Here is a 14,573-nt window from a genome sequence, read left to right as displayed (position 1 = left end):
CGGGAACTGGCGTTAATAGGCTCTGCAATTATTACACATGGTTCACCCTGTTACTTATCTTTTTTTTACTGCAATAGATAGACTTGAGATTTTTTTTAAAGACATATACACAGGCACAGGAAAATCCTTAATAGTCTTCTCCCATGTGGATTTTCATCCCCTATGGCGAAATGATGCTCTCCGCATTTTGTTTGATTTGTACATTATAGGCTCAGACTCACTGTGTGTGGCAAGGAAAAGTTGCATCGACCCCCTTTCTCCCTGTAGCACATGATGAAGAACTTTGGAACGATAGGTGCTGAGATGTTGTATCCCCTGAATGAGATGATGTTACAAATCGCCTACTATCAAGTCCTGACATGCCCAAAAGCGTGTTCTGTCCAGGTGTATTCGCTTCCCTCGTCCTCCAACCTTCATTTCCCCGTTGCCTCATCTTTCATCTCGTATATTTTGCTGACAGCCATGAAAAAGAAACTGTTCCACATACATCAAACAACGCTCAACAGTCAAACGGGAGGCTTGCGGAAGCGTAGGAGTTCATGTCTCGTTCCTGCTACAGGCCCTCACTGGTTCCACTAGTGCATTGGCCTACTTTCCTGTCTTCTCCTTTATTCCCTTCCTATTCCTCAATTGTCATGAAAAAAAGAGAAGAATTTTCTGTGCAAAGTTAACAAGAAACTATCTTTCAGTGCTGTCATTTCTCAACAAAATGTTCTTTTCTTCACCTTTGTGCACCATGTGCCATGCTAATGATAAAAAAAGACTGATATTTATCAGAAGCTGGAAAGTGCAGGATTGTGGCCCAGTTAGACAACCCAGTAACCCCGCAGAAGACTCCAGATAGCTCTCAAGCGTCCCCCCATTCATCTAAGAGAAAACAAGAAATGGATAATTAAACAGCAGTGAAAAGGAGCGATTGCAGAAAGGAAGGAGGTAAATCTGAAGACGATGATCGAGGGAGAGAAATAATGTTGTTGTTTTTGGTTTGCCCACCTGCCTTCCCCCACATTCCCTTAGTGCCGGTCTACCTTTCAGCTGTTTAACAAATTAGATGCAATAAGTCCGTGAATTACAATGCCTTTTAATTGTTCTGTTTTCACTCACCGTTTGTTCATGTGTGCCTGCTCAAGAGCGTGCACGTTCGGAGGTTCCCCTCATTACACGCTAGGTTTGTGATTAACGAGAGAAGTTAGCGAATTATACTAATTGCTGTATTTTTAATGAAGACGAGTGGGTTTGCGTAGAGGGGAGAAATGTGAGGGAGGGGTGTGGAACAATGAAAGAATTGGACGGGTTTGTTTTGCCAAGTTAATTTGTTTGCGTTTGGGGGTGGGGGGGGGGGCACAATGCCGTATGTTCATGTGTTGTGGGTGGGTGGGTGGGGCTTGTTTTGGTGTGCGTGCTGAAAACAGCGAGGAGCAGTTTGAAATGACTCACAAAATCTCTGTCTTGTGCAAAGGTTTACTGAGGTGTCAAAAAATAACTCTCTCTCTCTTTTTGTGTTCTTTCTCCCTCTTCCTCTTCAATTCATTCCTCTCTGTCCTTTCACTGTCACTTTCTTTTTCTATTATTTCCCTCTCACCCTCACTACCTCCCCCCCCCCCCCTCGCCCTTTCATCTCTTTCACAGGACGGAGTCGGTCGCTGAGAAGATGCTCACCAACTGGTTCACCTTCCTGCTTTACAAGTTCCTCAAGGTAAAATTGTCACTCACACACACGCAGACACACATAACTTTTGAAGTAATACTAATACGGCTGGTGTTTGAGAATAGAAAAAAATGCCATTCTAACACAAACACACACTCGCGCGCGCACACAGCTGCAGCATTAGATAAGGCAGAGGCAGCAGGCTACCTATCCCTTACCTCTGCCTTTCATGTGGTAAATTGTCCTTTCTCTGAATTGAGGAATCTGCGGAGTCTGAAGCACTGTTCAGACACAGCTGGTCATGTTGTTGTGATTGCCATAGCCTGTCGCACTAACCTGTCCTTTCTTTGTGTCCCTCGTTTGGATTCTTTCAGAGCCAGGAAAGTGTGTGTGTGTGTGTGTGTGTGTGTGTGTGTGTGTGTGTGTGTGTGTGTGTGTGTGTGTGTGTGTGTGTGTGTGTGTGTGTGTGTGTGTGTGTGTGTGTGTGTGTGTGTGTGTGTGTGTGTGTGTGCATTTACCTGTATGCATGCAAGTGTGTTTGTATCACCCTAAAGAGCTTTGGGGGCTTAGGAAAAGAGGAAGCCAGAGATCTTACAAAAATGCATTCCCACATTTCTTTGTCTGTCTGTCTCCCATGTTCTCTTTTTCTCTCTCTGAATTCCTCTCCCTCTGATATGGAATCAGAGAGAATTATTGAAGCTTAAACTGCTAAATTCTTGTTTCCACACACATACATTCTCTACATTCAAACATTGCTGCAGCTAATCAGTTAGCAGCGGGGCCTTAAATCCCCACCAGGACAGGCATTCTGGTGGACAGCGAAGCAGCCAAGCCCCCCAGGGGTCCCAGTTTGTGTGTGTGTGTGTGTGAGAATGTATCAGTTGTGTGTTTGCTTGCGTGTGTGTTTTGGCTCCATATGCGAGAGTAGACAGGCAGAGTTGGGTTCAGAGACAGGGGAGTGGGTTACCAGAGGAGCTGCTGGGGATGGTTGTGTTATTCCAGCCTTGTTTTAAAACAGCTGTCTATCTACAGAATTAACTTTATTTAACCAAAGTGGAAGGACATGCAAAGACGGAGGAATTAAGTGAGAGAAAAGGACTAAAAGCAGAAGAAAAAAAACAGAAGTGGTTATATAGAGAAGAATTTTTGGGGATGTGAAAGAGATTTTAAAACGAAAAGGAAGGGGGGGGGGGGGGTTTGGGGGAAATGAGCACTGAAGCAAAGACTAGCTGCAGCTGGCAGCAAGGTTACCAGCCTAGCTTTTATCTAACCTCTGCAATTCAGTGCCTCTCTTTCTCCTGAGTTTTTAGGAGTTACATAAAAGAAAGGCCTGGAACAATTTCAAGGTTCAGCCAGGTGTGAATAGAGATGGGTAAAGGTCAAGTAGTTGTTGGAAAGAGATGGAACTTTTACTTAATAAAGGGAACAGGAGTAAGAGAACAAAAAGCCTTTTACCCATTACCCTATTCTAAAGGTTCACTTGTCCTCCTTTGCACTAGCTTGTGGGGGAGTCATATGGTTACACTGTTTTTGTACCTGTCCTGAACTCCTGTATGTGAGTGAAAGGAGGTTTAGAGTTGATATATTATTAAAATAAAATTGTCAATGTATTGATGAGACTTTTTCAAAATGCATTATGCTAATTATCAAGTTATAATGTAAATAAATCCAATATGTTCAATATTACCAGTCTCTGTGTGCAGACTGAGGTCAAAATTTCTAACATAAACATGGAGCATCGGGGCTGAGATGCAGCTCAGAGCTGGTTTGACAGAGAGGACGTCATCTGGTGTGCTGTGTTTTCTCCGTAGGAAGCAGGCGGTGCTAGATTATCCAACAGAGTTCATCTGACAGCTCACCAAGATGACTGACATGTGTTATGATGCAGGAACAAACCCAACTGAGAGGTGGAGGGCAGGACTTTGCAGTACACATCTGACAATATGTTGTTTGTGAATTGCTTCAGAAATAACATATTGGTCATTCGAGTACCATTATGAGACCGTTGACATTTAGAAATACATTAATATGATCCAAACAATGTGCTGTCTTTAAAGGATGATTGAGGTTTGTTATCATTTTCATAGATTTGACCTTCAGTTACGACATTGTATTCACCAAAGTGATGTGAGAGCACAGTGACGTCACTTCAACAAGTTAATAAGCTAACAGTATAGCCAGATTATCAAGGATCCCAACCTTTTTGACTTGTGACCTTTACGAAGCTAAACCTTCTCTGTGTCCTTTTTCATGGAGCGGTTTAACCAAAAAAGGTTTTTCCCTTTTCAGACTGTTTATTTGAATAATCTTTAGAGGTCTGAAAGTGTGAAATGACCAAAAATGCAAAGATTTCAAGAAAAGTTGAAAAAAAAAGTAAGTAGACCTTGAGTTTGTTTGTTTGGGAACGGCTAGGGTTTTGTTTTTGTTTTTGTTTTTGTTTTTTCTTCTTCTTCAAAAAAAAAAATGTCTTTAGTAGAAATATGTTGTTGTCTTATTTCCCCCCTCAGGGAACCCTCATCTTTCTCCAGTGACCAATTAGGGTGTCCTGACCCACACATTGGGAACCAATGATCTAAGCCACTTAGTTAGAGGTTAAACCGAAAAGCTAGCACACCAAAATGTCAGTGATGATGCCTCAATGCACAGGCAGTGTGTAAGCATGGTGAGCCAGAGTTAAACCATGAGTTAGTCTGTAAACTGTGATGGATGTTTCCCGTGGACAGTTTGTGTAATAATGTTACTGTTTTCTCCTTAAAATAATTTTGATTAATCGGGATATTTACTTGAAACCAGTTAAACAAATTAGTTAATCTGCTCACGTTTCTTATCCCGTCTGACCTACGAAAATAAACTGGAATTATCCTTTAAAGACGAGAGGAACCCAGCAGCTGTACAAGCAGTGCTTAGTTGGCAGCCCGGCAGAACGAGTGAGTGAAAAAGAGAGATGGAAAGAGAGACAGGGGCCCAACTTCCCAGTGCTCGTTGCGTGGTTGACACGTCTCACACGCCAAAGTGCTTCTCCAAGCGTTTTTCACCCCTCAGTCGTTAACCTTCTATTAACTCCTCCATCAATTGCCACTCACTCACACTCACACTTTCTCTGATTTCTCTCCTTCTTGCCCACTCACCTCCTCACTCTCACACACACACACACAGATTTACAAAGGGTGTTTCTCCCAAAGAGACACTGGGGAGAAGCTTGAGTGTGTGAGAGAAAAACAGTGTATGTGTGTTGTGTTCTGTCAGTTGTCAGGATGCCATTAGCCAACACAGGCCATGGCCTTGTGCTGTACTAGTCTGCCTGTGGTTGGCTCACAGAAGATTGGAAATATAATTGGAGGGTTGCTCAGCAAAGCTATGCACTTTTCGCTGTTGAGTTTTTTGTTTTTGTTTTGTTTTTTGCACAGTTGCATTTGTAGTGTTCATTTTAACAATCTATCTTTCTCTCCCTTTCCTTCTCTCTTCATCTGTCCCCTGTTTGTCTTTCACTTTTACCTGTCTCTCCCTCTCCCTCTCCCTATCTCCACATCTTTCCTTTCCTGTTTCCAGGAGTGTGCTGGAGAGCCTCTGTTCATGCTGTACTGTGCCATGAAGCAGCAAATGGAAAAGGGACCAATAGACGCAATCACAGGAGAGGCCCGCTACTCCCTCAGCGAGGACAAACTCATCAGACAGCAGATAGACTACAAGACTTTGGTCAGTACACACATGCGTACTAGTGGACACAGACAGTTGGACCACACATTTGGTGCTGGATGAAAATGTAAAACAGATGCACACATAGAATATATTAACACAGATTTAATGTGTCTAGTGTTCTCATGAAGCCTTTCATATTTGCTCAAAACAAAGTCCAAGTTGCTCAATCAGTGCTCATTTTGAAACCAATTTTAAAACCACTAGGACCTTTGATGCAGATGAATTGCACATACAATAGTAATAAAAATCTGCATGTGCTCTGTTCCACTGTTGAATATTGATTCTAAACTGCTGTGTGAGGCGTTGGTTTGCAGGTCAAAGATCCTTGCAGGGTCATGCCTCCTTACGTCAATAGTAAACACTCCCACTCCTTGCTGACTGTCTGGTGTAAGTGTGACCCGTGCCCTTTGCCCTCTGACCACTGCTTCTGTAGACTCTGCACTGTGTGAACCCGGAGAACGAAAACGCTCCGGAGGTGACAGTGAAGAGCCTGAACTGTGACACAGTGACACAGGTGAAAGAGAAGCTCCTGGATGCTGTGTACAAGGGCACACCATACTCTCAGAGACCAAAGGCCTCAGATATGGACCTGGGTAAGGAAAAGGAAAACTACTCCACACACACACACACACACACACTTGTACACACAAAAATACACACACAGAGCACAGGTGCTCTGCTACAGGGGGTAAAGAGTGAATTATTTCAAGCGCTCTCTGAAGCAGGAGGGGGCCCTACAGAAAGGAGAGGTGATTCTGCATCAAAAAAAAATTCAAGTGAGGAGCCAAAAGCCTCTAAAATTATGCATTGAGCCCAGTCTAAATTTAATTCAGGCAATGAACTTTGCTGGCTGCATCCTTAACTAAATCGCATTAACTTGGCATGTAGTTTGGAGGAGGAAGTTGTCTGTGCAAATTGATTAGTGTGCCTCAGAAGTGGGCAGTAAGTGTAGCTGTGAAAGAGAGGAAAACACCAGAATTGTCATATCTAAGTGGAAATTGTACCCACTCAACTATATTGAAATTTTAAGTATGGGTTAAAATACCAGTGTTAAAATAATGCATATCTGTGAAGTAGATAAAAAGTAGATAGTAGATGAACTGAAGCCATATTGTGTAGATTCACAGGGTCACACCTGGCTCTTTTTCTCTCATAATTTTCTGTGTACACAACCTTACCTATATCTGCTCTGTGTTCGTGTGTGTGTGTGACAGAATGGCGGCAGGGTAGGATGGCTCGCATCATCCTTCAGGACGAAGACGTCACCACTAAGATCGACAACGACTGGAAGAGACTCAACACACTGGCTCACTACCAGGTACCCTGCTGCCTAAGCTCAACATAAATCCCATGAGGCTTTGTGTGTTGTTGAAAGAACGACATCTCATTGATTTGGATGAGTATTCTTATTGCTGTCCAATTCATTCAACAAACAGCTGTCAATGTTTTGGGTAAAATTCAGCCCGTTGAAACAATGTCACCTTTGTCATATCTGTTCATGTTGCATTTTTCCGAAAAATAAAATAAAGAATAAAACATTTTAACTAAGGTAGTAGTTTTGTTGTTGGACTATAATCTTGCTGCTGGACATTTTGTGCAGTGATAACTAATCTTGAAAATCATTTCATTTTCAGGTGACAGATGGCTCAGTGATTGCCCTGGTGCCTAAACAGAACTCAGCCTACAACATCTCCAACTCCTCCACGTTCACAAAGTCCCTCAGCCGATACGGTACGAGAGAAGGTGTGTGTGTGTGTGTATAAGTATGTGTGTATGTAAGTGTGCACCTATTTCATAATATGTGCAAATGTATGTCCAACATTGCTGCCTCTAAAATACCCACACTGCTTTGAGATTCTGACTTGTATGTTTTAAATTTAAGAAGTAGTTTTGCAGTTAGACCTGTGTCTGTCTGTGTCTCTGTACTTGTTAAATTCTGCGTCTGGCACCAGCTCAACCTGTTTAGTTGATCTGCAATTCAGTTCAAGACCTACTTAACAGCAGTTGTAGTTTATGGACCATAAACACTAGAGCCACTGTAACTACTGTAATGTTAAAATGGAATTACACATTTTCATTTTTCATAGAAAGCAATCCTGCTTTTGTGCAACAAAGGCTTAAAAGACAGCAGATTGGCTCAACTGCTGGTTAAATGGATAACTGAGTGTGCCAGAGCTTGTTGCATTTTGGGTGATACTTTAACCTCCAAAACATGACCCAGCAGGTGTTTTCTCCCATGCCAGTCCAAGTATATTTGAGAGTACATTTAAGTTTAAAATGAAAGGACTTGACTGTATTTTGGTTTGTCAATATGTCTCAAAGGTATTTTATGCCAAATAAATGTCATTTGGTTACATCAGTTTGAGGTACCATGAGGCACATGTTAATGCCAGGTGCGAAGTGGATACTTTTTTCATCTCTCTCCCTCTTCTGTTTTCAGAGCAGAGCTGTTCACAAGTCATTTTTTACAAGTCCAAGTCAAGTCTCAAGTCTTTGAGCTAGAGTCCAAGTCAAGTCTCAAGTCTTTGAGCTAGAGTCCAAGTCAAGTCTCAAGTCTTTGAGGGTCAAGTCCAAGTCAAGTCTCAAGTCTCTGGTCAAGAGTCCGAGTCAAGTCTCAAGTCTCTCGCCAACACTAATTCAAATTCAAATTCTGACCTTAGAGCTGTACAATCTTTCATCCTGATCAGTTAGCCTTGCGAGCACCTGCCCATGTCTGTTTTTGTGGTGTGCTGTCACTGAAGTTTGTATGTATGTATCTGTTTGTATGTTGAGATGCCCTCTCCTGAAACTGTAACCAAATCTACCTTCGACTATTACCTTGACCTAGACCTTGATATAGGACAGTATGAAAATGTACCAATTGTAGGTTCACTATAGAGAATCTACTGCAATGTGATGTGAAGAAACATACACTAAGAATTATTTCAATTCCATAACTGTATTTTCTTCAACAAAAAAATAATTATTTTAGCAATGTTGTAAAATATAACAAAATGAACAAAACATGAACATCACAGAAACACTGCAGTTTAACACTGTGGTACAAACACATGTTCATTATTTTTTTCTCCAAGCTGCCTTTTATCTGCTGCTTAACACAACACACAGCAGGGAATGTGTGGGGATATTATAAAATATATATATAAAATGACCATAGTTAACGCAACGTTGTGTTTTTTAATAATTAGTAGCGGAGCCACTAAGTTAGTGGCACTAAGCATAATAAGAGTTGCGGTGGTTTCCTGTCTGAGCTTTCAAAATAAAACCTTTGCTATTGTGCGCTTCTTATTATTATTAACAAACAAATTTGGGGCTTGTCAATTACGGGAGAAATGACGGGAGGGCGGCGGGAGATGGTTTCGAAATATGGGAGAACCAGGGAAAACGGGAGTGTGAAGGCATTGTATCCAAACGTAATGATCTAAGCCACTCCTGCTGAACTTATCGCACTCGCCATTGTCAATGTCTGATACTGAAGATGCGCGCTTCACACATGGCGCATGCGCGTGGCATGACGTTGGTGTTTACATCTAACTCAGAGCCAGAGATCATACAAAAAGATGAATGACAGATAAATAATGAGAATAATAATAATAACATGAAATAAAGGTTGTTCGCGAGTCTCGAGCCTCGAGTCGAAGTCAAGTCTGAAGTCTTTTGAGGTCGAGTCCAAGTCGAGTCTGAAGTCACAGTTTAGTGAGACTTAAGTGCAACTCGAGTCCGAGTCGCGAGTCCGAGTCCCCAGCTCTGTTTCAGAGTCACACTCTGCTCCTGAGCTCTGCCACTGTGACATACACATAAATATACACTAACGCCCCAATCACACTTGCTCTGAACTTCTTGGTCCACATTCTCTCCTGACATTTTGAACTGCTCAATCCTTTCCTGTTTTGTCACGCAAGTGACAAGCATTCAAACTGAAAACGTAATGCTCCGTGTCACAAAATAGGGGATCACTGTCCAACAAAGGGAAGGAGGGAGGGAGTAGGAGAGAGAGAGAGAGACAGACAAATTTATTCTGGAATGAAAGAGTGACATGCAAGTAGAAGAAGCTGTCACCTTTCAAAAATGCTTTTAACTTCACAGAGAGAATTTTCTCTCCTCGGCTGCTTCAGATTTCTTATTCATGTGGGTTTTTTCTACCTACAAGGCTTAAATTATTTCCCCTTGAAATAGAGATTAAGTCTAAAGGAATTATAATTTTATAAACTACAGAGTTACTTTATATATGTAATCATATTGTATTTATATAATGATACCTTGACTGTCTGTACCAGAAGACCTTTGTATAGAACTTCAAACTGAGATACAGAGCAGAAATTCTGCACATAAACTTCATCCCTGAACTTCCTTAGAAGAGGGGCCAAAGAAAAATTCCTCTTATCTTATTTACCTTCTCATCCCATAACACTGAACTAATACTACAAAGCTCATCTTGAACTCTTTCTTACTGTTATTTTTGGCACTCACCTCTACTCCACGTTTTGTCCTCCTCTTCCCTGCAGAGAGCATGCTGAGGACAGCCAGCAGTCCAGACAGCTTGCGCTCCCGAACTCCCATGATCACCCCCGACCTCGAGAGTGGCACCAAACTGTGGCACCTGGTCAAGAATCACGACCACTCAGACCAGAGGGAGGGTGACAGAGGGAGCAAGATGGTCTCTGAGATCTACCTGACCAGACTGCTCGCCACCAAGGTATCAAGAAGCTGTACATTCACACACACACAAATGCACACACCTGTTTGTCTTTATATCCTTGTGAGGACATTCATTGATATAATACAACACATAATGCATTCCCTGGCACCTTACCATAACCTTAACCATCACAACTAAATGCCTAAACCCAATTTTAACCTTAACCTTAAAACCAAATCTTAACCCTCTGATTGCCCGTGCACACGCACGCACAGACACGCACACACTCACTCACACATACACAGACACGCACACACTCACACACACATACACACACACACATTTACACTCCTCAAGTCAAAAGGACCCACTCCATCACATCTTTGTCATGTAGCTCACTTCCACCAGCAGTCCCCATTGACCTTTGTTTGGTGGTACTCTCAAAGCTCATTAACATTTTTCATAACCTTTTGCACAAAGACACACATATGCACAGGAATGAGTGTGAGTGTCTTAATTAGGAGGTTGACCTTTGACTATTGAGTTGTTTGGTTGGTGTTACTTGGCCCTCTGTTGGTGGCCGCGGGGCTTATAGGCCCAGGACTTTACCCTGCAATCATTACTAACCAAATTCATCCATGTCCTCCAGACCACACAGTGGAACCCAAGTTCAGGTTTTATGCAGCATGCGTCTTCAGATGGTGGTCTAAAAGGTTACCTGGAGTCAGGCTTGCTGTTTGTGTTGATGTCCTACAGAGACAAGCTTTAGTCAAAGTGTATTTCTTCCCTGAAGTCTTAGCTAGGCCACTCACAAAATGTTTTGTGAGTCAGCAGTTGCAACCCTGGAATTACTTTATATTCTGCAATTGTTCAAACTGGTACAATGTGGGCAACTTTTAGACATTTGTAATTGTTTATCAATTAGAGGGTTGGTTAGGTTGTGTGATGGTCCAATACACAAATCTCCTAACAAAGCAAAAGTTTCAGCTCTAATGGTGTATCTGAAAATTGTCCATACTTTTGAAATAAATTAATAAGAATGACTTATTGTCTTACACAGCACCAGCTCAAGAAAGCACACAATACAGTCATGAGGGAAACAATAGTTTAAAACACTTGTCACTTACACATGTTTATAAGCCTGTACAAAGGCCTAATTTACATATTGGGGGTCCATGAAATAAATAAAAAAAGCTCTTCCTTTACATCAGTCTGCCTCACTTTATGTACAAAGTACACATGGATCCCTGCTTTATTCCCCAAATTTACTCATTTATTCCTGAAAGGATGCAGGCCTGCACACAGACACCCAAACACGGACAAACTGCCTGCACAGCTTATCAACAGTGATAGGCTTTTGGTTTCATTTGCAAATACAAATTATCTTGGTGATTCAGCTCACCCTGATACTTCCTCTCCCCTGATGTTTCAATCATTAGCTCTAGATCTCCTTGTCGGAGCTTCAGGTAGGAAAGTGCAAAGTTAGCACCATCAGCGCTACAGTTTGTTCTTATTTATTACAGCCCCCACAGCTTTGTCTGTTTAGGAAGCTGATTTGTGGATGGGCGAATGAAAACAAAACTGCAGATTTAACTTCTGGCTGATTTAAATAAGGTTTTGTAAAAAAAGTGGCCTGGGTGCTTACAGATGCTAAATAACGTGCAGGAGACTTGTGGGAAATATCAAATCATTTCAACTTCAGAGGAATTTGTGAGGATTCAGAATTGTGTGATGTGGTAAAAAACATTGCAGAACAGCCTCAGGCTGAACTCTCATCGGGGCCCATCCTAAATACTGTAAAGAAGACTGAGCGCTCAGCATCATCACAAACTCTCAGAAAGTCAGAGTACTCAAAGCAAAGCACTGTCATTCAAACATCCGCCACTGACAGCCATCGCCTACAGCCAGACCAACACCACTAAAGAGGAGCATGCAAGCAGAGGCAGCTGTTTAATGGTGTTGTAACTCAACTGCTCAATGTTTAATTTAAGTGTAATTAACAAGGATGCTTATTTTTTATTCATAATGAGATGTGAAGGTGTAGAAGACTTAATTCTTTACCTTAAAGTCTTTCTGTATAAACCCTGACCTGCTCATATATCCCTTGTGGTCCAGCATGTTTTAGGAATGAAAAATAAAGGTATTAAATCACGATAGATCTTCTGTAAGGACAGTGTTTTTTTGCAAACTATCTAAGCCAGTCTTGTCTGTACCACTCAGGGTACGCTCCAGAAGTTTGTCGATGACCTGTTCGAGACCATCTTCAGCACAGCACACCGGGGCAGCGCCCTGCCGCTCGCCATCAAGTACATGTTTGACTTCTTGGACGAGCAGGCCGACAAACACTCCATATCAGACTCTGATGTGAGGCACACTTGGAAGAGCAACTGGTAAGTGATTGTGTATGCCGTGTGTGAAAAGGCATCATTGCTTAGTAAAATGTGAATGAAAAAGACTGTAAGCCAGCGACTATGCAGCACTTAAACATTGACAAAGCAGCAGAATATACAGTGTCCTTTTTCTCTCTATCTCCCTTGCCCGGAGTATTTTATCACTCACAGAGCTGTGTATGCAGCTTCATTCATTGCAGATCTCCCTGCATCCTATTAGCTTGTCAAGTCTGACTGCAGCTCCTCCTCTACATCTTTTGTTTCCCCCTTCTAGTCTTCCACTGCGGTTCTGGGTGAACGTGATCAAGAACCCCCAGTTTGTCTTTGACATCCACAAGAACAGCATTACAGACGCCTGCTTGTCTGTGGTGGCCCAGACCTTCATGGACTCCTGTTCAACATCAGAGCATAAACTAGGGAAGGACTCGCCTTCAAACAAGCTGCTCTACGCTAAAGACATCCCCAACTACAAGAACTGGGTAGAAAGGTACGTCAACATATATGGAATTTGTTTTGTCCTACAACTGTTTTCCAAAAAATATGCATGATGTCAACCCTTTTCGTGTGTGTGCAGGTACTACTCCGATATCTCCAGGATGCCGGCCATCAGTGACCAGGACATGAGTGCCTACCTGGCGGAGCAGTCACGCCTGCACGCCAACCAGTTCAACAGCATGTCAGCCCTACATGAGATCTACTCCTACATCGTCAAGTACAAGGATGAGGTGAGATCTCAAGCTTTTCTTACAAAATCTAGATACATTTGACTAACAGCAGTTCATCATTTAACCTTAATTTGCATCCTAGCATAGTTCTTTGTGTCTACATACTTACATAAGTGATATTTTAGTCTTATGCATGTGTGTTACTGCTTCCAAAAAGGAGACGAAGAACATTTAGGCTCATTTAAAAAGGCTTGCACAACCCAAACAGTTGATTCCGGCTTATGATCTAACTTAATCAGGTTAAATGAAACGCCAAACATTTATGTGTATGATGTGTAAACCTGTCAGGTGGGATTCTGACAGCCTTGAGCTGGGCAGAATTCGGAAAAACACATTTATAACATCCACTGACCTCTTCCCCCTTTTCTCTCTCCAGATCTTGTCGGCTTTGGAGCGGGACGAGCAGGCGAGGAGACAGAGACTGAGGAGCAAGCTGGAGCAGGTCATCGACACAATGGCCCTGGCCAGCTGAGGACCATCCAACACCTCCGTCTCCTCCTTCTCTTCACTCCTCCTTGCCATCTGTCTCTCTCCCTCGCTCCTCTCACCAAGACTACAAACAAAACTCCAACCCCCAAACAATACGACAGACAAACTGCAAAAGGACTGAAGCAGTATACTGCAAAATGGGGGGGGTTCGGCAGAGATGGGCGGGCCTGTGTACGCTTACATGTGTATGTGTGTGTTTGTCTGCAGCCCTATATGGCGTGTGGGCTAGTGTGTGAGAGACTGGGACACCGGACATTTTCACACATGCATACATGGAGAACATGTCAACATGACAGCATTTGATTATTGTGGATGTTTGTTGGTGTTTGTGGTTTGTTTGATTTTGATTTCCGGAGTTTTGTCGTGATGAAGCGGTGGTCAGGAAAAAAACGATGGAAACCTGGAAAAGAACTCCATATATGGCGTCATTAGCAGGATTGACCAATCTGTGATGAGCCAATGGAGAGAGGCTCTCTAGTTCATGTGACTCCAACGGGCGTCACGCTTTTAATGGATGTTAGGGTTTGTTTTTTTTCTTCTTTCTTTTGTATAAATGTAATCAACTGCCCACTCTCTGATCTCTCGCCACTTGTATTACTGCTGAATTTGCACAATTTACAGAAAAGTTACAAAGGAAGACTATATAGATATTATATATAAATACAGCTACGTTTTTAAAGAAAGATTAGGGAGAAAACATTTCTGTTGTTTTTCCTTTTCATTTTAACCAACAAACACAATGAAAATACAACAATAAAACATGATTTGATATTTCAAGTACAAAAAAAAACAACGTAGACAAAAAAAACAACGAAAAAGAAACAAAAAAGTCGTACTGTGCCATGTTTTCTTTGAATGTTGTTTAGTGCAAAGACATTTTGTTAGATGGAATGTGCTACCGTATGATTTTTAAATATTAACATGCCTAGTGACTGAAAAGAAATGTTCGAGTGACGACCCACCAGAAGATCCTTGTTGAAAAT

At 42.1% G+C, this 14,573-nt stretch overlaps 1 protein-coding gene across 3 annotated transcripts in view; it reads left to right on the top strand.

The window, feature by feature from the left end:
• LOC133978203 (plexin-A1-like) overlaps positions 1 to 14,273 on the top strand; it is a 169,043-nt gene extending 154,770 nt beyond the window's left edge. For 2 of the 3 annotated variants that reach the window (XM_062416582.1, XM_062416584.1), the window contains exons 22-31: positions 1,630 to 1,696; positions 5,198 to 5,344; positions 5,781 to 5,940; positions 6,562 to 6,665; positions 6,982 to 7,078; positions 9,853 to 10,043; positions 12,207 to 12,376; positions 12,651 to 12,863; positions 12,951 to 13,101; positions 13,478 to 14,273. In XM_062416582.1, the coding sequence (XP_062272566.1) occupies positions 1,630 to 1,696; positions 5,198 to 5,344; positions 5,781 to 5,940; positions 6,562 to 6,665; positions 6,982 to 7,078; positions 9,853 to 10,043; positions 12,207 to 12,376; positions 12,651 to 12,863; positions 12,951 to 13,101; positions 13,478 to 13,573 (1,396 nt within the window). In that variant the 3' untranslated portion in view covers positions 13,574 to 14,273. Of the gene's footprint in view, positions 1 to 1,629; positions 1,697 to 5,197; positions 5,345 to 5,780; positions 5,941 to 6,561; positions 6,666 to 6,981; positions 7,091 to 9,852; positions 10,044 to 12,206; positions 12,377 to 12,650; positions 12,864 to 12,950; positions 13,102 to 13,477 lie in introns of all 3 variants that reach the window. The other variant, XM_062416583.1, reaches the window with a different exon arrangement.
• Positions 14,274 to 14,573: the final 300 nt, after the last annotated feature.

This window comes from Scomber scombrus, chromosome 3 (assembly GCF_963691925.1).
Source record: "Scomber scombrus chromosome 3, fScoSco1.1, whole genome shotgun sequence".
NCBI classification, from domain to species: domain Eukaryota; kingdom Metazoa; phylum Chordata; class Actinopteri; order Scombriformes; family Scombridae; genus Scomber; species Scomber scombrus.
Note: the sequence above shows the minus strand (reverse complement) of the source record. Positions and strands in the feature narration are given on the sequence as shown.